This window comes from Mixophyes fleayi, chromosome 9, assembly GCF_038048845.1.
Source record: "Mixophyes fleayi isolate aMixFle1 chromosome 9, aMixFle1.hap1, whole genome shotgun sequence".
In the NCBI taxonomy this organism is placed as follows: domain Eukaryota; kingdom Metazoa; phylum Chordata; class Amphibia; order Anura; family Limnodynastidae; genus Mixophyes; species Mixophyes fleayi.
The window spans coordinates 109,888,997-109,912,575 of record NC_134410.1 but is presented as its reverse complement, the minus strand read 5'-3'; the positions used below and the strand labels follow the sequence as shown (position 1 = coordinate 109,912,575).

General features: G+C 45.6%; 1 protein-coding gene across 1 annotated transcript; it reads right to left on the bottom strand.

Annotated features, from left to right (window-relative positions):
* RENBP (renin binding protein) lies at positions 1 to 23,579 on the bottom strand. The gene is made up of 10 exons (XM_075184871.1): positions 23,237 to 23,579; positions 20,445 to 20,520; positions 17,782 to 17,857; positions 16,727 to 16,899; positions 15,116 to 15,340; positions 14,011 to 14,092; positions 13,756 to 13,931; positions 12,672 to 12,803; positions 10,887 to 10,974; positions 1 to 493 (listed from the first exon to the last, which is right to left on the bottom strand). Exons 1-10 carry the CDS (start codon positions 23,338 to 23,340, stop codon positions 396 to 398), a joined length of 1,230 nt encoding a protein of 409 aa, XP_075040972.1. The 5' UTR covers positions 23,341 to 23,579; the 3' UTR covers positions 1 to 395.

Here is a 23,579-nt window from a genome sequence, read left to right as displayed (position 1 = left end):
TGACAGTAAAACCACTTTAACAAAATTGACAATTTCTTAACATATTTGTTTTTGTTATTTCCATCAATCTGTGGACATATTATAGTCTGTGTATAAGTATATAGGTGTCTATATTCATACAAGCCTTAATACAAAGACAGACTGGGCTCAGGTATTGCACCAGAGATCTCGGACATAAGCCAGCATGAAAGGAAGAGAAGCACTAGAAGAGGTAACTTTGAAAGCTGTAAGTTGCATAATAATATAGTACAATTAGCGCCATGTTACAGTTGGTTGTATTGGACCATTATTTTAGTTTAAGTTGATCAATGCACTTGTTAGCAGCTGATTGTAGGTGAGTCAGCAGGGGATCCCCATCTCATAAAACCAGGAGTGTTCTTCCAGCTTCCAAGAATCTAAGACGATATATTTGCAGGCTTTTCGTCTTCCTCCTCCAAGAGCTTGGACAGGATTTCCTCACACATATACAGGCATCGAGGGACATGGAAACAGCCTAAAAAGAAAGCGGTAAATCATCATCATCAATTTATATAGCGCCACTAATTCCGTAGCGCTGTACAGAGAACTGGCCCATATCAGTCCCTGCCCCATTGGAGCTTACAGTCTACATTCCCTAACATACACAGACACACACACAGATAGAGAGAGAGACTAGGGTCAATTTTTTGATAGCGGCCAATTAATCTTCTAGTATGTTTTTGGATTGTGGGAGAAAACCCAAGCAGCTGGAGGAAACACACGCAAAAACGCGGGGGGAACATACAAACTCCACACAGATAAGGCCATGGTCTGGAATCGAACTCATGACCCCAGTTCTGTGAGGCAGAAGTGCTAACCACTGAGCCAGACAAAATGAAGGAGGAAATAAAAACTCTTTTTGACATTGATATATTTTGAAGCCTGTATATCAGTGAGCTAAATAATTTACCTTAAAGAACTGTTTAAGAGGGTGGTGCATCTCTATCTTGCAGCAATGCAAAACAGAAGCCTGTGAGAAATGCTCTGTACTGACTGTAGATTGGTAGACTCAGACACATGGCAGTGCTAAGCTTTCAGTTCTGTATCGCATCCACATAAGACATTGTGTTGGTTTAAATAAATTCACTTTTGGTACTACTGGCACTCGGCCACAAATATAAAAAAATAAAAACATGAAATAAAAAATATTCACAACATATTTAAAAGCAACAGGATTTATTATAAAGTGTAGATTTTTATTGTAAAATATATTAATTTAAAAAAAGTGTTAATTGCACTTTTATTTCAAGTTTTACTATGGTGGCTGGAGGCAATTCCCTTAAGCAATTTTGCCACTTACCCGTTTGTGAATTTTCAGATTACTTTCAAGGTTTTGAAATTTCCTTTTTTTTTTTTTTTAATCGGAAATGAAAGTTGGACTAAATGGTAACACATACATTTTGGATTTTGCTGTCCTTGTATATGTATGCAAAGGCTGAATATGTATTTTCTACAAATAATGCTTGGGATTGTTAAAACCTAAAAAAACAAAAACAAAAAACCTCTATACTATCATTCAAGACGGATGATGAAAACTCTCCTAATCTTTGGACCAGATTTAGTCATAGGGCTTGGGCACAGGTGAAAAAAACCCAAAGCTGGGGGAGCGTGGCTTGGCTGCCAACACGTGTTCAACTGCAGTTCCAACTGTTGAGTAAAAACACAAAAAAAACACAAAAAAACCTATCCTAAAACTTTACACCAGGGAGCTCCCTGAAGTACATTTGGTCCACAGAGAGCTGCCAAAGCAAAAACATTTCCGAGGCCTACACTGTATCCACGGCTCAGAGAGGTGTTATTGGACGATCAATTATAAAATCAAAACTCAAGTGCCCCCCTCCCCCAGGAGGTCTATCCCCCTCGCTTGGATGGAAAAGTTGTTCCAAGGCTAAGCTACAGTATAAACCAATTGAACTTACAAACCAGAGGTCGACACCTGTTTCTAATGTGTCTGGGCCGTTGTGGTCTTTAATCAAATAAGAAGTTTTAACCACTTTCCCAGGGACAGGCTGGGCTGGGGGACATCTGCCTCCCAGGCCGGTCCCATAGTGAGCTACCTTGGGCTGGGTCACCTGCATTTTTTTTTGCTTTAAAATGTTCCTGATAGGCTGCTGAGTTGAGTCTTGCCCCCATCCCCCCCGGGGCTAAAATTTTACAGTCCTCCCCTGTACTTTCTCCCCGGCTCTCCCACTTTCTCTGCCAAACACCCATATCTGTGCCTGTTCTACCCTTAGTGGGATATTTGAACAAACTCTGACCCCACATAAGATCCTCTGCCTGGTCCCTATAACAAGGCAACAGCACCGACTGCACAGAAACACACATCAGGAATCTATTGAAATAGGCAGCTCACCCGCTAGGGCGACACAGGTGATGGTACCACTGGGCCTTGGAGAGATTTCAACAGTTATACTGATCCGGCAATAAGTAGAGGAAACTTCAGAGGACGCCTCAAGTACAAAGTGTAGGGGAGACTGAATTCTTTATAAAAACCAGGATTACGTATTTCAGGCCCTATCAGCATTTTAACCAGACCCGAAAGAAAATGACAAACCCTCAGCACATGAATTTGTGTTCTCTTAACGCCACACAGGCATTCATGAGAACCGTCATTTAGTGTTTCAAGCAGCTAATGCGATCATATCATCAAAGGTCTACGCCGCATCAGAATTACAATCCTCATAAATTATCCACCCCCTTGGGATATTGGTTTATAACCCGAAGAAGAAAAACTGCATCAGTAACAGAAACAGCCAAACCCTATAGTGAAGCTTACAGTTATAATTACATCTACAGTGTATCCGCCTGAATCAGGTTTCCTTCAATCATAGCAGGTGTTAACAATCACTGAGTATTAGGCAGTGATCAACTGTACTTAACTCTGTAGTCACAGCAGAGAGTGTTGCGATATCCCCATTACAATTATATAATAAGACTTTACTGCCCTCAGGTGGCTATTTGTGAAATTACAGAGCTCTTTCCTCTAAAGATAAAAGAAAATGATTGTAAGTATTATTATTACTGTAGATTTGTAAGGCGCCACAGTGCTCCGCAGCGCCGTACAGTAGGGAAAACAGGACAAACATAAAACAGGGACATACAAGGTAGGCAAACTAAATGCAGACATGAAAACAAAGGGTATGGAGGAGAACTTTCTTCCAAAAGAAAAACTTACGTCTCCTTCTTATCTAATTATAAAGAAATATTTGCTATTAAAACAGGAACTGACATCTGAAGGACACATAAAAGATTTCTTTTAAGATTCCTCTCTCCAAAAGTCATCCGCTCTGTGATAAACGCTTGACAAGATCCCTAAAGTAAAAAACACCACAACTGAAGTATCATCCAGCTTTTTTGCACTAGCAAAAAAAAATAAAATACACTACTTCTGATACAAGAGGTAAGATTAGAGTCCACATGTGCTCACATATAATCTGATTCGGAAGATCATCTATTTATTTAGGCAGCATTGTGGCTCAGTGGTTAGCACTTTTGCATTACAGCCCTGGGGTCGTGAGTTCAATTCCCGACCATAGCCTCATCTGTGTGGAGTTTGTACGTTCTCCCCGTGTTTGCGTGGGTTTCCTCCGGGTGCTCCGGTTTCCTTCCACTCTCCAAAAACATACTGGTAGGTTAATTGGCTGCTAACAAAATTGACCCTAGTCTGTGTGTGTATGTTAGGGAATTTAGATTGTAAGCTCCAATGGGGCAGGGACTGATGTGAATGAGTTCTCTGTACAGCGCTGCGGAATTAGTAGCGCTATATAAATAAATGGTGATGATGATGATAGCGCTAATAATTCCGCAGAACTGAACTAGATAAAGTGAGAACTCGCTCACATCAGCTCCTGCCCCACCGGAGCACCCGGAGGAAACCCTCGCAAATACAGGGAAAACATACAAACTCCACACAGATAAGTGTTAGGAACCCCTCCAGCCGGCACAACACAACCCGGAGTCTACTCTGCCAGTCAGGTGTTCACTGGAGCCCCTGATGGTGGGGACAGACTGGGCTGCAGACTGACAGAGGGTCGTGAAGTGTGTACCGGCTGGGGAGAACCCAGGCAAGAAGAGTCAGGTCCACGCAGAGGTCAAAAGGCCGGCAGCAGGTAACAGAAACGATGAGCAAGCTGAGGTCAGAGGTCACAGGCAAAGTAGCAGAACAGGTAAACGAGCCAAGGATCAGGGTCACAGGAAACACAAGCGAAGTCAAATACGAAGCCAAGGGTCATACACGGGAAGTCAAAACGTAGATACAGGAACAGGAACTGGAGCAAGCAGGTCAGCAGACTGGAGCACAGAAGCTATAACCGGCAATGAGGCAGCAGACCTCATTGCCTTAAATACAACCCATAACCAATCAGAACCTGCCCCTAGACAAGGCCACACTTGTAGGCTAATTGCCAGCACCTAGCAAGACCAATCAGGGCTTAGCACTGAAATCCACACCTGCAGGCTAATGCCTGCTAATTCAGCCACAGGCTAAATCTGCCTGATTGTCCCTAGAGCGCATGCGCGCCTGGCTGCCAGGACACGGCGCTGAGGAAGTGTCCGACCGTTGCCTTGGCAACGGTTGGGAGTTGGAAGGAAATGACGTCCCGGTCGTCATGGTGACGGCCGGGACGTTGGGACCTACAGGAAGCGAGCCGCGGCGGCTGTGAGTACCGCCGCGGCTCGTGACAGTACCCCCCCCTTGAGGAAGGGTTAAGGAACCCCGACATCCCGGTTTCCTTGGAAATTTTTTAAAAAACTCCTTCAACTGTTTAGGAGCATCGAGTTGTCTCCGTGGGATCCAAGACCGTTCTTCTAACCCACGATTCCTCCACTGCACTAGGAAGTGCACCTGACCTTGCACTTTTTTGGAATCCAAGATCTTCTGAACAACGTATCTTGGTGATCTGTTTGATTTTCTCTCAGGCAAATTTGAAGACTGGATTTGAGTAGGATATAATACCGGCTTCAACAGAGAACAGTGAAATGTGTTGGGAATTCTCAATGAGCCCGGAATTCTTAACCTAAATGCAACAGAATTAACCTGCTTGATGATAAGGAACGGGCCGATGAACTTGGGACCTAACTTTTTGCAAGGCTGTCTGAGTTTAATGTTTTTTGTAGACAGCCACACTCTCTGGCCCACCTTGAAGGAGCAGATGGTACGGTGGCGATCCGAAAATTTTTTTGCGACAACTGAAGCCTGTTTCAGAGATGCCTGTACTTTCCTCCAGATAACTCTGAGATCTCTTGCAGTGGAACGGATCTCCTGGACACCAACTGGGTTAAGTGAATACAGGGAGTTAGATCTGGGGTGAAAACCATAATTGCAGAAAAACGGAGAAGTTTTAGTATATGAATGACAGGAATTGTTACAGGCGAATTCTGCCCAGGGTAACAAGGAAGACCAATTATCATGGAACTCTGACGTGTAGCATCGCAAAAATTTTTCCAAGGACTGGTTAACTCTTTCGGTCTGCCCATTGGACTGAGGGTGATATGCGGATGATAAACTAACCTTGATTCCGAGGAGGGTACAGAAAGATCTCCAGAATTGCGCTATGAACTGGGAACCCCGATCGGAAACTATGTCAGTAGGGAGTCCATGGAGCCGGAAAATATGTTGAATGAATAAGACGGCCAAATCCCGAGCTGTAGGCAGTCTGGGTAAGGGAACGAAATGGGACATCTTACTGAACCGGTCTACCACGACCCAAATGGTATTGTGTCCTGCAGAAGGTGGTAAATCCACTATAAAGTCCATGGACAAGTGGGTCCATGGTTTTGCAGGTGGTGCCAAAGGAACTAACTGGCCTATTGGGCGGATCCTAGGAACTTTGTTTCTGGCACAAACCTCACATGAGAGGATATGACTCCTGACGTCAGCAGACATAGATGGCCACCAGACTGTACGGGAAAGGATTTCTAACGTCTTGAAAATTCCAGGATGCCCTGCAACCCTACTGTTATGCGCCTCTGCAATAACCGCCTTCCTTAGATGGACTGGAACAAAGAGACGTCGCTCCGGAGTAGTATCAGGGGCTAATTTCTGGAATCTCTGAAGTGTGATACTCAGATCTTGGGTCAACCCGGCATGGATTACAGAAGGGGGAATAATCGGCTCTGGGATAGTGACTGGATTGTGGTGTGCCGAGAAACTTCTGGAAAGGGCATCTGCCCGGACATTTTTGGAGCCTGGTCGGTAGGTGATCAGGAAGTTAAACCGGGTAAAGAATAACGCCCACCGGGCCTGTCTGGGATTTAAACGTTTGGCTGACTGTATATATTGTAAATTCTTGTGATCGGTAATGACAGAGATCTGATGTGAAGCACCCTCCAACCAATGCCGCCACTCCTCGAAGGCCCATTTGATTGCCAATAGTTCTCTATTACCGACATCATAGTTGGCCTCCGCTGAAGAGAACTGACGGGAGAAATAAGCACATGGGTGCAGACGATTAGTATGAGGATCCTTCTGCGATAGGATGGCACCGGCACCGATGTCAGAGGCGTCGACCTCAAGAATAAATGTCCTAGCTGGATCCGGATGTCTGAGGACCTGAGCGGAGACAAAGGCCCTTTTCAGGCTTTCGAATGAGGCTACTGCTTGGGGCGACCAATTAGTTGGATCCATTCCTTTACGGGTCAGAGCGACAATGGGAGCCACAATGTCGGCAAAGTTGTGAATGAATCTCCTATAATAATTGGAGAAGCCCAGGAACCTCTGCACCGCCTTAAGATTGTTGGGTTGCACCCAATCCAGAATAGCCTGGACCTTAGCTGGATCCATGGAGAATCCCTCAGAAGAGATTACATAGCCTAAAAAGGATACTCTCTGTACCTCGAACTCACACTTTTCCAGCTTAGCGTACAGGTGGTTCTCTCGTAATTTCTGTAGAACTTGTTTGACGTGAGTCTGATGGGCGGGCAAAGATCTGGAATAGATGAGGATATCATCTAAATAGACGACCACGAAACAACCAAGGAATTCCCGAAGAACTTCATTGATCAAGTCCTGGAACACTGCAGGTGCATTACTAAGGCCAAACGGCATGACCAGATACTCGTAGTGGCCGGAGTGCGAATTGAACGCCGTCTTCCACTCATCTCCTTCTTTGATACGGATGAGGTTATATGCTCCGCGAAGGTCGATTTTAGTGAAGATAGTGGCCCCTCTTAGCTGATCAAACAAAACCGAGATGAGCGGAAGGGGATAGGTGTTCTTGACTGTGATATGATTCAATCCCCGGTAGTCAATACAAGGTCTTAACCCTCCGTCTTTTTTTGATACAAAGAAGCATCCCGCTCCTACGGGAGACTTAGATGGCCTGATGAAGCCTCTCTCCAGGTTTTCATCGATATACTCCTGCATGGATTTTGTTTCTGGAGCAGAAAGGGAATACAAACGCCCCTTAGGTAACTTGGAACCAGGAATAAGTTCGATGGCACAGTCAAAGTCACGATGTGGCGGTAAGGTATCAGCAGCCTTCTTGGAGAACACGTCCCAGAATTCATGATACTGTGAGGGAAGCCGCTCCGGAATAGGCTGAATCATACGCAGAGACAGTGACAAACAAGATTGTGTACAATAAGTACTCCACTTGACAATCTCTCCTTTTACCCAGTCTATGACAGGGTTATGACAGGAAAGCCATGGGTGGCCCAAGATCATAGGAACCGACGAACAATCGATCAGGAAGAAGGTGATTGACTCAGAATGGAGAGCTCCGATCTTCAACTGTAGTGGCGGGGTCTCCCAGGAAATCTTGCCACCAGGCAACGGACCTCCGTCTAAGCCACAGACAGTAATGGCAGAGTTGAGTTTTACCATCGGAATTCCGGCAGAGCGGGCAAACCCAATATCAAGGAAGTTGCCTGCAGCTCCGCTATCAATGAAGGCCGACAGGTCCACAGAGCGAGCCCGGAAGGTGAGCTGTGCAGGGATTAATACAGCATTTTTCGGGGAGATAATTTGCAGACCTAGGTGAACTTTCCCCTCATTCCCTAGGCATGGTCTTTTCCCGACTTATTTGGGCAAGAACGGGAGAAGTGGCCTTTTATGCCACAGTATAGACATAGACCTTGCGAACGTCTCCTGTCTCTCTCTTCCGAAGAGAGACGATATGCTCCTAATTGCATAGGCTCCTCACCATCCTGGGAAACAGGAACGAAGGCGAATGGAGGTGATGATGCTTCCTTTTCAGTTTTCCGCTCCTTATATCTCCTGTCAATTTTAATGGAGAGGTGCATCAGATCCTCCAGAGAACTAGGAGACGGGTATTGCACCAAAGAATCTTTAATCTGTTCAGATAGGCCGAGACGGAACTGACTCCGTAAGGCAGGGTCGTTCCATCCACTATCAGGTGACCATCTACGGAATTCAGCGCAGTATTCTTCTGCCGACCGTCGGCCTTGTTTCAAGGACCGTAGATGAGCTTCCGCGGAGGCCACTCGATCCGGGTCATCATACAGTAGACCCAGTGCCTCGAAGAAGGAGTCTACGGACTGCATGGCCGGACTGGTCTGCGGCAAAGAAAACGCCCAGGACTGGGGGTCACCCTGTAGAAGGGAAATAATAATCCCAACTCTTTGCTGCTCTGAACCGGAGGAGCGAGGTCTCATCCGAAAATAGAGCTTGCAGCTCTCCCTGAAGTTCCGAAACAGGGTTCTATTTCCGGAGAACCGATCTGGTAAGTTCATTTTGGGTTCACAGATGGGACCTGGAGTCGGTTGTGAAGCTTTTGTGGCTTCTTCTTGAACAGACATACGCTCAGCCAATCCCTGCATCATCTGATACAAGGACTCAACGTGGCCTGCTAGAGTTTGTGCTGGAGACGGTGTGGATCCACTTGTATCCATCCTAATCTTGTCTCCGTGAGTGGGCCGGTTATAATGTTAGGAACCCCTCCAGCCGGCACAACACAACCCGGAGTCTACTCTGCCAGTCAGGTGTTCACTGGAGCCCCTGATGGTGGGGACAGACTGGGCTGCAGACTGACAGAGGGTCGTGAAGTGTGTACCGGCTGGGGAGAACCCAGGCAAGAAGAGTCAGGTCCACGCAGAGGTCTAAAGGCCGGCAGCAGGTAACAGAAACGATGAGCAAGCTGAGGTCAGAGGTCACAGGCAAAGTAGCAGAACAGGTAAACGAGCCAAGGATCAGGGTCACAGGAAACACAAGCGAAGTCAAATACGAAGCCAAGGGTCATACACGGGAAGTCAAAACGTAGATACAGGAACAGGAACTGGAGCAAGCAGGTCAGCAGACTGGAGCACAGAAGCTATAACCGGCAATGAGGCAGCAGACCTCATTGCCTTAAATACAACCCATAACCAATCAGAACCTGCCCCTAGACAAGGCCACACTTGTAGGCTAATTGCCAGCACCTAGCAAGACCAATCAGGGCTTAGCACTGAAATCCACACCTGCAGGCTAATGCCTGCTAATTCAGCCACAGGCTAAATCTGGCTGATTGTCCCTAGAGCGCATGCGCGCCTGGCTGCCAGGACACGGCGCTGAGGAAGTGTCCGACCGTTGCCTTGGCAACGGTTGGGAGTTGGAAGGAAATGACGTCCCGGTCGTCATGGTGACGGCCGGGACGTTGGGACCTACAGGAAGCGAGCCGCGGCGGCTGTGAGTACCGCCGCGGCTCGTGACAATAAGGCCATTATCAGAAATTGAACTCATGACTCCAATGCTGTGAGGTAGAAGTGCTAACCACTGAGCCACAGTGCTGCCCAAATAGACTGCAAAGACTTTCATATTTTATTGCATAAGCAAATGAAGGAAATGTGGCTAACTATGTATTCTGATGTGCGATATGTTGAAAACAGATGACTTCTGGTGGGGAGAGAACAGTTCAAGTGAAGAAAAAGTTTGCATACCAGCACAAAGTGGGGTAGACCTACTCCAGAGCCATCAAGACGTATCTCAGCTTCAAGAAGACCAAGATAATAAGGGTAGATGGGACAATTTAAAACCAAGAGGCATAGCGGAAGAGGTAGAAATCTCCAACCTGGAATTATACCTTCAGAAATCATTTCTAAACTTTTCCCTGCAAACCCCATTTGCTACTGGATGGAACACACATAACTCTTAGCCCCAAATCCCAAAACTCATCTCAACCAAGAGATGTAATCCCCAGAATGCACTATTACCGCGCTAAAACAGCTATATTAACTCAGTGCTCGGATTACCAGATTATGGTGTGTCTGCAGCAGTGTCTAGTGTTTGTCCATATCTCTGATGTCACATTGTGTACCAGACCCTTGGCCTACCTGTGACTACAATTGTGGTCCTACCTCAGTAATTTTACCTCCTGAACATTTGTCATTAACCCGATGGGCACTTAAGGTCACACTGTTACCTGCATTGTGTATTAAACCTCAGACTTCTAACCACAGTTACAGTCTTTATTATGACTATACTGTGTCCCAGACCCTTGGCATTGACCGCGACTGCAGATGTCTCCTAGATGCTAAACCTCAGCACTAATCCTTGTATACTTCAGTGTTCTATATCCTGGGAAGTTATCACGAATGTTGGCGTCGATTTTCCAGCCTGGTTACCAGTAATAAATACTACTTGGACCCTAGTTCTTCTTCCTCTGGAGATATTTCTGAGTTGGTGGATTTTCCCGAATATGGATATTAATCCTTGTATAGCCACAAGCCACTGGTATCCATTACAAAGACTACAAACAGTGAAAATTATTTGCTATGTTCATTAGCACCAGGTTTGTCTTCAAGTGAGTATCTGGTATATAGAACAGTATTTCATATGGTAATGTTATCCTCAACACTCAGGGTATCTTAATTTGTAGGGAGCAGTTCATTCACTTGTGCTCCATTAAGGATTGATGTGATAATGTTGTACTGACCTTTAAATGGACCTCCTTTTATGCTGAGGGCCACGTTCCCATCTTGATTCAAGTAACCAAACCACTCTCCATGTTCTGGATCAGAAAACTGAAGCAAATAAGTATACTCAATGTTATTTGTATACCAGACACACTGCACAGCGCCCCCCACATAGCCGGCTACACTGCACAGACCCCACCCCCCACATAGCCGGCTACACTGCACAGACCCCACCCCACCCCCCATCCCCCACATAGCCGGCTACACTGCACAGACCCTACACTGCACAGACCCCACCCCACCCCCCACATAGCCGGCTACACTGCACAGACCCCACCCCACCCCCCACATAGCCGGCTACACTGCACAGACCCTACACTGCACAGACCCCACCCCACCCCCCACACAGCCGACCACACTGCACAGACCACCCCCACCCCCCACATAGCCGGCTACACTGTACAGACCCCACCCCACCCCCCCACATAGCCGGCTACACTGCACAGACGCTACACTGCACAGATCCCACCCCACCCCCCACATAGCTGACCACACTGCACAGACCCCACCCCCCACATAGCCGGCTACACTGTACAGACCCCACCCCACCCCCCACATAGCCGGCTACGCTGCACAGACGCTACACTGCACAGATCCCACCCCACCCCCCACATAGCCGGCCACACTGCACAGACCACCCCCACCCCTCACATAGCCGGCTACACTGTACAGACCCCACCCCACCCCCCACATAGCCAGCTACACTGCACAGACCCTACACTGCACAGACCCCACCCCACCCCCCACATAGCCGGCTACACTGCACAGACCCTACACTGCACAGACCCCACCCCCCACAAAGCCGACCACACTGCACAGACCCCACCCCACCCCCCACATAGCCGGCTACACTGCACAGACCCTACACTGCACAGACCCCACCCCACCCCCCACATAGCCGGCTACACTGCACAGACCCTACACTGCACAGACCCCACCCCCCACAAAGCCGACCACACTGCACAGACCCCACCCCACCCCCCACATAGCCGGCTACACTGCACAGACCCTACACTGCACAGACCCCACCCCACCCCCCACATAGCCGGCCACACTGCACAGACCCTACACTGCACAGACCCCACCCCACCCCCCACATAGCCGGCTACACTGCACAGACCCTACACTGCACAGACCCCACCCCACCCCCCACATAGCCGGCTACACTGCACAGACCCTACACTGCGCAGACCCCACCCCACCCCCCACATACCCGGCCACACTGCACAGACCACCCCCACCCCCCACATAGCCGGCTACACTGCACAGACCCCACCCCACCCCCCACATAGCCGGCTACACTGCACAGACCCTACACTGCACAGACCCCACCCCACCCCCCACATAGCCGGCCACACTGCACAGACCACCCCCACCCCCCACATAGCCGGCTAAACTGCACAGACCCCACACTGCACAGACCACCCCCACATAGCCAACCACACTGCACAGACCCCCAACCCCCAACCCCCACATAGCCGGCCACACTGCACAGACCCCCCCCCCACATATAGCCGGCCACACTGCACAGACCCTCCCACATTGCCAGCCACACTGCACAGACCCCCCCCCCCCCCCACATAGCCGGCCACACTGCACAGACCCCCCCCCCCACACTGCACAGACCCCCCACAAGGTATGCACTGGTAAATCAAATGGATCCCTGGAAGGTGCTGCAGACATCTGAACCAATATTTGTAGGTGATTATAGCGGTTTCTTTCTACAACCCCGGCTGCTTACACACCCGGCTGAATGTGTAATCAAAGACTTTCTGGAAATGGTCAAGCAGTTGTGGATCCCGTGTCTCCAGATAGCCCAGCAGGAAGGCAATGAGAGCCTCGGTGTGTGGCCACCACAGTTTCATCCTCCACTCCAGCTGGAAGAGAACAGATGAATGATCCGCAAACTGCGTATTATACAGCCGGAAACATGATCTACACAATATTCTTCTATCTGAGCATGTGCACAGGGGCAGCTGGATTCACATACAATGTAACAGGTCATATACAAACAAATACAATCTACTCGTCAAATTTCATAATGACCTCATTTATAATTTTGGGTTAATCCTATGTTATAGAGCAATGTCCATTATAAAATGGATCCCATGATAAAGTAGTTCATACAACAATGTATAGAGATTCTCAGGAAAGCTTGGACTTACACTAGAGCAGTATTGGCTAACCTGTGACACTCCAGGCGTTGTGAAACTACAAGTCCCAGCATGCTTTGCCAATATATAGGAGCTTATTGCTGGAAGGGTATGCTGGGATTTGTAGTTTCACAACACCTTGAGTGTCACAGGTTAGCCAACACTGCACTAGAGTCTAGGAGGGATATATTCTAGTTTACAAGATGTCAGTTGGACCCTTACTGGAGAAGGTAACAAGTTATCGATATAGGATTATACGTACTACATACTAGAGGGTGAGAAAGTCACAGAACCCCATGAAATCATTCAAACATTTTCATATGTATTATTACACCAACGATGGTACATAAACAAAGTGCAATAGGATCTTTGCACAAGCACAGTTGCACAAATTGAGGTGGTCCAGAGAGAGAGGTGCGGATGTGACCTGTGATAACCCATCCAAGCACTTTAGCACAAACCCATAGCATTCCCTGTACACATCGGGTGGTTTCATAAAGGAGCACTTATGGTTGTGGGCCACAGGAAATCTACACGATTTCAGACACCAACACAATCATATGCCAAATTAATTATTAAAAGAGTGGGACAGTTTATCCTGGAAACTTATTGGGGTTGAGTTAATTTGTACGAAAATGGAACATTCACTGGCTCTGCTACTGAGCTGTATTTTCACCTGCGTTGGACAATGTCCATCCACATCCTGGAAAGAGAAGAGACCCCCATGCTCCTGGTCCCACCCCGACAGAAACGGCATTATTACAAACTTCTCCACCGCTGTGCGCCCCAAAGCACGATCAGACTGTGTGATCGCTTGACGTAAAAGGAACCATCCGGCTTCAATGGCGTGACCTATCAGGAGAGAAGCAAGAGGTTACATGAGCAATGAGCAGCTGCTATAGGTTTCTGATGAAGGCAGAGTTGGCCATACCAGGGTTCTGATGCCTGCCCAGGCATCCTGGAAGTTCCTTTCCATCTACAGAAACATTCTCCAATATGACCTGTCCATCACGCTGCAGAAGAAGAACTTACAGTCATCTAAGGCATTATTTTGGACAACTGAACAGTGTACAGAAAGAAGAGACCCAGGGAAAAGTACATTGCGGATCTACTCTATCAGCCACTAACGGAAGATCCACTAAATCTAGTAGATTAAATCGTAAAAGGCATCTTACAACATTTACAAATGTATTTCAAAATATTAAACTTCCCATATTGTAAAGATTTTTCACATTGGCCATTAATTGCATTACTAACACTGTCCACCGAAATATATCTATTTCTGAGTAGCATAAAACATTTTCATATATTTGTGAATGTTAGCAGTCCTTTTATAGGAAACAACTTAAATGTTGTGTCTTGTTACATGACACTTTAAAGAGTTCTCCACATTCAACCCCCCATTTTTAGTATATATGTTTAATGGTGTATGGTGGGTCTTAGAGGTGAAACTAGTGAGCTGTGGGCCCTGGTGCAGGGAGGAGGGAACCGGGGCCCCCAACCCTCTGCATCTGCTATGCAGCGGGCCCCATTATCTCCCCCGATGCACAGCACCAATGGTAGTTCCCCCCACTGGTGGGTCTAACTCAAGAGGGGGTATTCCAAACATGGAATAATCCTATTTCTTAAAGTGCCTTTTCTATCATCATCGTCATTTATATAGCGCCACTAATTCCACAGCACTGTACAGGGAACTCATTCACATCAGTCCCTGCCCCATTGGGGCTTACAATCTAAATCCCCTAACATACACACACACAGACAGAGAAAGACTAAGGGCAATTAAATAGCAGCCAATTGACCTACCAGTAGGTTTATGGAGTGTGGGAGGAAACCAGAGCACCCGGAAGTAACCCACGCAAACACGGGGAGAACATACAAACCCCTCACAGATAAGGCCATGGTCGGGAATCAAACTCAGTGCTGTAAGGCAGAAGTGCTAACCACTAAGCCACTGTGCTGCCCTATTCTATTCTCTTCAGCACCAGTTCTCAGTCTCCATCATACATGCACTTCCCGTTTTAGGTCTCTGGTACCTGCAGGTGTTGCAGTATTGTCTCCACACTCCAGGCTCCCAGCTCTTCATACTTCCTTGCTGCCTCTTCATCCTCCTCACGTAGCTGGTCCACCAAGTTCAGCAGCATCATTGGAACAGCCATAGAGTTCACCGGTTCAGCCCCTGGTAGCTCTGGTCTCCCTAAACCCGAGGGGTCCTCTCGCACCCAGTGTACAATCTGATCCATCATCTCTCGTGCCTCTTTCTGAAAAGCAAAAAACTATTTAGCAAATAGAACTATTTTATATGCTGTGTAATAATCATAAATGATGGATCATTTTATTTAATTACAAAAAACGCCACCACCTCTAGATATTGCCGTCCTATAAGCATTACTGTGGCTTTTGTAGTCTATGTACAATTTAGTTATTCAGTAAATGCTCTATGCACAATAATCACACTGGAGATCTTGCAGAATGTAATAATGGACATATCACATATCAGGTGTGTCTACAATACATCAAAGAATCTTTGTTTTAATGACCAGGAAGAATCTGATTTATAGAAAGTTTACATTTTGCAAAAACATGGAATAACTGTATCTGGATATTAAGCATTAAGCCTCAGTCGGCTGTTACAAGATGCTTCAATGGCGGGTTAAAATGTTGATCTCTCGAGGTGATATAAGCGGTATACATGAGAATGGGCCAGGCTGTCAGATTAAAGAGGATTTATCATAGTTTTTCATCTTGTATTAAAACTCCCTTGTGTATCAGAACACCCACTTTTTATTTGTATTATTTAATTTATGAAAGAAACTGATGTAAACAATCAAACGTTCTATGAAAACCCACCTCTTCAGACAAGCTTATAATATTCCTCAATCACCTTCTTAACCTCACTACCTTACCCTATTACCACCCGTTACACAATTTCACACAAGACAACTACCCCCTGACCAACATTGTTGTGTGACAGGATCATCTAGCCTATGAGTCACTTTTACCTCTGCAGTCTGGCTGGGCCGAAATGCAAAATGTAGACTTAGGGCTAGATTTACTAAGCTGCGGGTTTGAAAAAGGTGGGATGTTGCCTATAGCAACCAATCAGATACTAGCTTTCATTTATTTAGTGCTTTCTACAAAATGACAGCTAGAATATGATTGGTTGCTATAGGCAACATCTCCACTTTTTCAAACCCGCAGCTTAGTAAATCTAGCCCTTAGCCGCATGTGTCAAACTCCCATTGTCCCATAGATTGTAAGCTTGCGAGCAGGGCCTTCTCACCTCTTTGTCTATTGTACCCAGTTTGTTTATTAGTTTACTATGTTTGTCCCCAATTGTAAAGCGCTACGGAATATGTTGGTGCTATATAAATAAATGATGATGATGAATAAAAATTGGTGAACATATAACCAGGTGTTTCTGTGATTGAATGAAAAGACTGATGGGGAAAAAAATAAAGGGGGCAGTTACATAACTGAAATAGCCCCCATACACAATATAATCAAACCCACCTTGGAATAATAGGTGGGTGGAATCAAGGGGCACCCATATAATTAACACCTACTGTAATAAACAGACTGATAAGTCCTGTATAAATGGCACCTCCCGCTCATGCGATAAGCAGGTTCCCACCTCTCTTGTTCACCTTATAGCGCTCTCTGCGGGTTATCTTCCACAGCTCGTCCATAGCCAGAATGTAGAAACATTCACTGAAAACGGTGCGCTGGGTCTTCACCGCTCGCCCGTCACGGGTCACCACAAAGGCACATTTCAGGGAGTCAGCCGATGGGCGCGCATGGGTAAGGAGGAACTCACCCCCTGGGTATGGAGGAGGAACACATCAGATATATGTAAGTACATTCAGAAAAAGGGAAGGTCATGTACTAATATTGCCCAAAAGGTGCAAATCTGCACTAAAATCACCGCTACCAATCGGCAATTAGCTTTTATCTGCCTAGTGCAAATTACACAATGACAGCAAACACCTGATTGGTGACTTAACCATCAATGTGTTAACATTCTGATCCATGTACATTGTAGCACGCACACATATATATATATATATATATATATATATATATATATATATATATATATATATATATATATATATATATATATATATATATATATATATACATATACATACATATATATATATATATATATACACATACACACACACACACACACACAAGTTAACCCATGCATGATACTCATGCATTCTAGTCAAATCAAGCTACTTAAGGTGTCAAAAAGGTTCTTGTCATGCATTTGGGCCTAGCCCAGGCCTCCTCATGGGAAGAGCGTTACTTCCCGACGCAAGCGCCCTTTTTTAACGTGGTTTTGTCCACATGTCACCACCTCATCATTTTTCTCCATCACCTCATCCTTCATCTTCATCGCCACATCCTTCATCAAGCTACTTAAGGTGTTAAAAACTCCCCACTGTCACCCCCGGCAACCACCAACCACTCCCAACTGTCACTTCTCCTTCAAGAAATACATAGGTCAGTGTATAACTCTGCCCAGCAGGTGGCGCTGCAGCTTGTGGTTTTTTTTCACACACGCCACTAGGCATTTATATAGTAGAATATATATATATATATATATATATATAGATAGATATAGATATATATATACACATACACACATATGTGTACGTATTATTCTGTATACACTATTGAACCAGAGACTCACCAGCAATGGCAGAGGCGAGTATCTCCGGTCTGTGGAACCTGGGCACCTTCCTGTAGAGACGGCAATACATCCAAACCTAGAAGCACCAGAACAACATGGGCCTGACTTAACAGAACAAAGGGATCTATCATGACTCTTACAGTCTACCATCTGCACAGAAATATACACTGCTTTTATTTAACTCATCAAGAACCTGATTTAGAGTAAAATATAAAACAGTGAATTTTGCATACCTGCAAAAACGTACTCATACACTTACATTTCTGTGGCTATGTTTGGAGTTTCATGTCTACTAGAATACATGCAAATTTAACTTGAGCGCATAGATATGTTCAACACAAAAACGTGGCCGCCATCGTCATCATCAAGCGGGAAACCTGCATCAGGTCTATGGGATGTGCAGAGGAACATATAACAGGAGTATCTTAAAGATACATGGAAGACTAAATTGGATGCATGTCTAACAGGGGTAGATGCAGGGGCTGGCTGGCAAATGTTAGCCCGAGGCAGTGAGCAGGACTCGGCTCAGCAGCCTATTAGGATGTTAAAGGTGCAGGTAGCCCAATGACCCAGCCCAAGGTAGCCCACTATAGGACTGTCCCCCATCCCAGCCAGCCCCTGGGTAGTTGCTTTGTATCTCCACTCCCCATGCCACAGAATTTACAAATGAGCCTCTGACCCAACTCTCAAGCGCAAGGGAATGCAAGTATATAAGTTCAACTGGGAATTAGGGAGCAACTGAAAAGTTATGCAAGTCGCACTTTTATGGGACGTAAATGGTCTTGTACGCAACAACAGTATTTAAGGATACTGTTGCAATTACCTTTTCTGTCCCCTCCCGATGCACAGAGGGGCAGTGTCACCTTCCCCTAACACCAGTGGATCACAAACTTTTTCAGTTCAAGGCACTCTTGGGGTCTCTAATTTTTTGAAGGCACCCCTAAGCCAAAATAATTACAATTAGTCCCCCCCCCGCCTTGCTTACCACTGGCCCTGGCTGAGGCACCCCTGTGAGATCGCCGAGGCACCCCAGGGAGCCTAGGCACACAGTTCGGGAACCACTGGCTTACACTACTGAAGTGTTGGTATATATCGCCTCTACTGTCACTTACATACTATACTAGCATTAAGTTGCAACAAAAGGAAAGCGATTCAGAACAAGTTGGATGTATCATCATCATTTATTTATATAGCGCCAACATATTCCATAGCGCTTTACAATTGGGGACAAACATAGTAAACGAATAAACAAACTGGGTACAGACAAAGGTGAGAAGGCCCTGCTCGCAAGCTTACAATCTATGGGATGTATGAACTTCATTTCATCTAGAGATTGCAAGCTTGCGGGCAGGGCCTTCTTACCGCTCTGTCTGTGTTACCCAGTATTGTTTTATTACTGTGTTTGCTCCCAATTGTACAGCACTACAGAATTTGCTAGCGCTATACAAATAAACGATTATGATATTGTGGTGTGTTTGACAGCAGTATCTTCCCAGCACCAGTTTGATAGAACTAATCAGTCTTGTTTAGTTATCCAGCACCTTACACTGGCTCCCAGTCTCCCTCGATTCCACTCCCTTCCTCACACCATAACAAACCTGTCCGTCTCCTTACTAACACAATCACACAAGTGGGCAGGACACTGCCCCCGTAAGATCATCACGCTATTTTCCTGAAATAATCTGTGCTGCTGTGAACATTTTTATGTTCCGACTAGCTACGAGTTGTTTTATCCCAGTCTACTTAAAAACTACAAACAATCAAAAGATGTAGGCTGATAACAAAAAGGTACGGAAAGAAGCTAAAAGTATGGCAATTCATGATGACCAGGGTCAGCAAGATAAATTTCGGGCCCCGGAACAGCAACTTTCTTATGTGTTATTCTATAGATGCCGAAGGGGGCGGGATCATACCAGGTTGGTGACTCCTCCCCCTACACAGGCAGGTCAGAGTTCCCCAGGCAGGCCCGGGCACTTCCTACCTGTCCCTCCCCTCTTGGGGCCCCGGATAATGACAGGTGCACACTAAGAGCCAGTCAGGAGTAGGTTCATGCAGTAATGTTTGCCAAGAGTTTGCCTTTTGGCAAAAGATGACCCAACTGTAGCAAGAATGGAGGATACAGTAGAAGTGATTTATCAGTAAGTTTCTGATGGGTTTTGTCAAGTAAAGATTTACCCAGTAAAGGGATCCCAGAAAAGAAACGGTTACATAAAAACACCCTGTATCTAACCAACAGTGATACATGTGAGCGCTGCAGGTCATTTACTAATATTGCTTAAAGGGGCAAAACTGCAGTGAAACAACCAAATATTTGCTTTTATTGTCTAAGTAGCACTTGACAGATGAACACCGCTTGGTTGCTGCGATTTTAGTGCAGACTTGCAGCTTTCAGCAACGTTAATGAATAACTCTCCATGGGTAATATCTGAATGTACAAGGATCTTCTAACAAGACCACAATAACATAGATGGATAAACTTTATTTCACCTCTTAATAAAATACAGATCACATCACATATATTTCCGCCAGAGAGCAGCTGTCTGACCAGCAAAGCAAATGCAGTTCAGCAATAATGAATGTATTGTATGTGCGTTATAAAAGCATAGTATAGCCGTAGAGATGATGGTTTTATTTAAACTCAGCTCTCACTGCAGTCACCTCACCTGTCTCCCCTGCAGCCAGATGTACTTCAGTTGATCATACACTGACCCATCCTGACCGAGACAAGTGAAGAAGCCTCTAGCAACAAGAAACACAGTGGAATAAGAACATTTGTGAATGAATCAGATGGTACAAATAAGTACGATAGTAGAAGTAGATGTCATTGAGGTATATGAGCATTTGTTATATAAGTTAGAGATACTATTTTTTGTTATATGTGTTGCCATCTACTCGTGTCACCTATTGCATGGATCCCACAGGAATAGTTGGCAGCTAATCTGGCATTTTATTCTGAGGTAACATGATCCTTTCCTATTAAGTGTCTGCAATTCCCAGAATTAGCCATATTGGTGGAGAACTCTGCTCTGGCCACGCCCTCATTTCCCCTCACAGGTTTAAAGGAACCTGCAAATAAATTGTTGGTATTAAGTTGGTGTTGGATCCCCAAAGACAGTTTTAGGGGCTTGGAAAATAGAGACCCTCCCCTATTCCACAGGAAGGGCTAATGCCACAGGAAGTGTGGCTAGACACGCAGATAAACTGCCTGACGGCCGTTGCCCCCGTTCTTACTACCCACTCTCCTATTTCTTGAAATAAAGACATGAGATTGATTTTAAAATAAAGCTGTGACCTCTTTTTTGCCAAATAAATCTTTCGAAAGGTGGCAAAGAAAAATCCATCCATCAGTTCCAGTCATAACCTTAAATATCACAACCAAGAAGAGACCTCCAGGCCCTGGTGACCCCACCCCCCTTTACCCTTGCTTTCTATAAGACTCCCCCCCCTTATAAGGGTGGTATCGACAATTTCAGCTGCACCTTGAAAAGGGGCTTAACCCCAGGGCCGCCACTTGCGCCCCCATGGCAGCAATTTAATCTAGACTCCTTGATTCCCTCAATTTAAACCTCTCTTATCCCTTCTGAACATCCCTACTACAGCTCCCTCCCTTCTCCCTTTGGCTCCCTTCTAACCAGCTCCCGCTCTGTTTCACACCTGATCTACCTAACCTGTGACACTCCAGGTGTTGTGAAACTACAAGTCCCAGCATGCTTTGCCAATATATGGCAGCTTATTGCTGGAAGGGTATGCTGGGACTTGTAGTTTCACAACACCTGGAGTGTCACAGGTTAGCCAACACTGTCCTAACCCATTCCCCTTTATTCTCCACTATCCCTCTCACCCCCTCCCCTCGCTTACTTAATGCAAGACTGGCCCAGTCAGGGCGTTTATGTTCCTTCGGTACTAATTAGACCTCTGTCTTCTTTATAGTGTTTAACAAGCTCTACCAGCCTTCCATCCCACACCGCGTGCCCTGTTCACCAACCAAATACATCTGCCATGTGATCACACTCATATAGGCTGTGCTCGCAGCACCATACTGCAGTAACGCACAGGGAAAACCTGTTTCAGACTGCAGTTCTCAAGGATCCACATAAGAGGGCATTAAGCATGGAGCTCTGCTCAAGCATGGGTAGTGCACTGATGGTACCCCTCAAATGTCAGCCCTGCTGTCTTACCAATCATTATAATCCATGAATGATCCTAACAGAATGCAAATGTAGCTTTTTACATTGTGTAACTTTTTTTTTTTTTTTATATGCACTTTTCAATGAAACATGAAATATTCCCAATACTTTTCCTCCACCCTCCTCTCTCTCAGCCCTCGTAACCTGCCACTCCCCATGTGGCAAATAGGATGGGGGCACAACAACTGCGCAGAAGGGTGTTGTCAGTCCAATTCTATTCAACAGAGCTGACTAGGAGGGCCCTATTGAGTACTACCCAAAATCTGTTACTGAGTTGTGGTAAGATATGCGCATAGGGCAACCGCTTTGGGATAATAGATTGTAATTCTCATAGGATCATCTTCTGTTGTGCACTGAAATGCATCAAGATTAGATTTTTTTCTTCAAAAGTGAATTCCTGAGAGCACCAGAAGGTCATTTTGAATAATCTATCTTATAGATCATTGAAATAAAACATGATTTAGATAAATTAAGTCTGTGTATTCCGTACTAGATGATCTTGTTTGAATAGGGCATACTCATGTATTTTGTGGAGTCCTCCGGAACCAGTTGGCATTCTCCTGGTTTCTGGCAGAGGCAGAGCTTAATTGTGCGATTCTTGTCATAAGCCCCGCCCCCCCATGTGGGCATGACTCTCCGCATTATATAACAGGGGATGGGCCATAGTGAAGCATCACCATACCCCTCCTGACCTTGCCACCTGACTTCCCGGGGGAGTTGTTATAAAATGTTGGCAAATATGGAATGGTGCCATGTGCACAGCAAGCACAATGTTAAACATTTGGACCGCCCCAAAACAACCACCATGCAGTATAATCTATATGGGACATCAACCATCAAGTTGTGTGCAGTAGACGGCATGTTTATGACAACGACGTGCAAAATGTTGCTGCATTTTAGATTGTAACCTCATATAGACCTGGATTTCTATATCCTTGTTTAATGTTTGTTGTTTGTTTTATGTGTATAATATTTTGCTGGATAATTAAAGTTTAGAGTTCTAAATTGTTACAATAGCACGAGATTGGTTTACATTATACTTGACGTCCAATATTTTGCACTAATTTAGGACTCTAAACTTTATGATTAGCTTTTCCCTTATTGTACAACACAGCAGAATAAATATTTGCTAATAAATACATGTTTAACAGTGATATCCGACTCTGTTTACAATTTATTTTATAGCACAATAAGCCGCCAATAATCTCTGTATCCCACTTTCCAGTTAACACAATAATCATCCCAGGATTGAACCAGAGTCTAGTTACCCATATTCCTTGTCCTCGGAATGTTTTATCCAGAAATCCATGACTCTGTCCAGCTCTTTGCTCATCTGGTCTTTCCACTGCTGCAGGCGTGTTCTCCCTTCCATCCTGGAACTTATCTGTATGTGGTCACTCAGTCTCTGCAATTGTCTCTTCCACACAATTTGGAAACAACCGTCTGCCCTGTTCTCTCTCCCACAATTTGTTACTGCCAATATATAACCCCTGTCCCTAAGATTGTCTCTGCTTAACACCTCTGTGCACTTACACTACACTGTCACCCTCTATATGCTCACTGGTCCCTGTCTGTAAATTCAGCAGCTGAGGAAGGAAATCAACTGTGTGA

What these genes read in the sequence shown, in the direction of transcription:
- RENBP (XM_075184871.1), bottom strand. Translation starts at nt 23,340, where the DNA reads ATGGAAGGGAGAACACGCCTGCAGCAGTGGAAAGACCAGATGAGCAAA. An exon ending in TCCGAGGACAAGGAATATGG is followed by an intron (nt 20,521 to 23,236) that starts GTAACTAGACTC and finishes TCTTGTTGCTAG; the next exon opens with AGGCTTCTTCACTTGTCTCG. An exon ending in AAAAGGAGGTCCATTTAAAG is followed by an intron (nt 494 to 10,886) that starts GTCAGTACAACA and finishes CTTTCTTTTTAG; the next exon opens with GCTGTTTCCATGTCCCTCGA.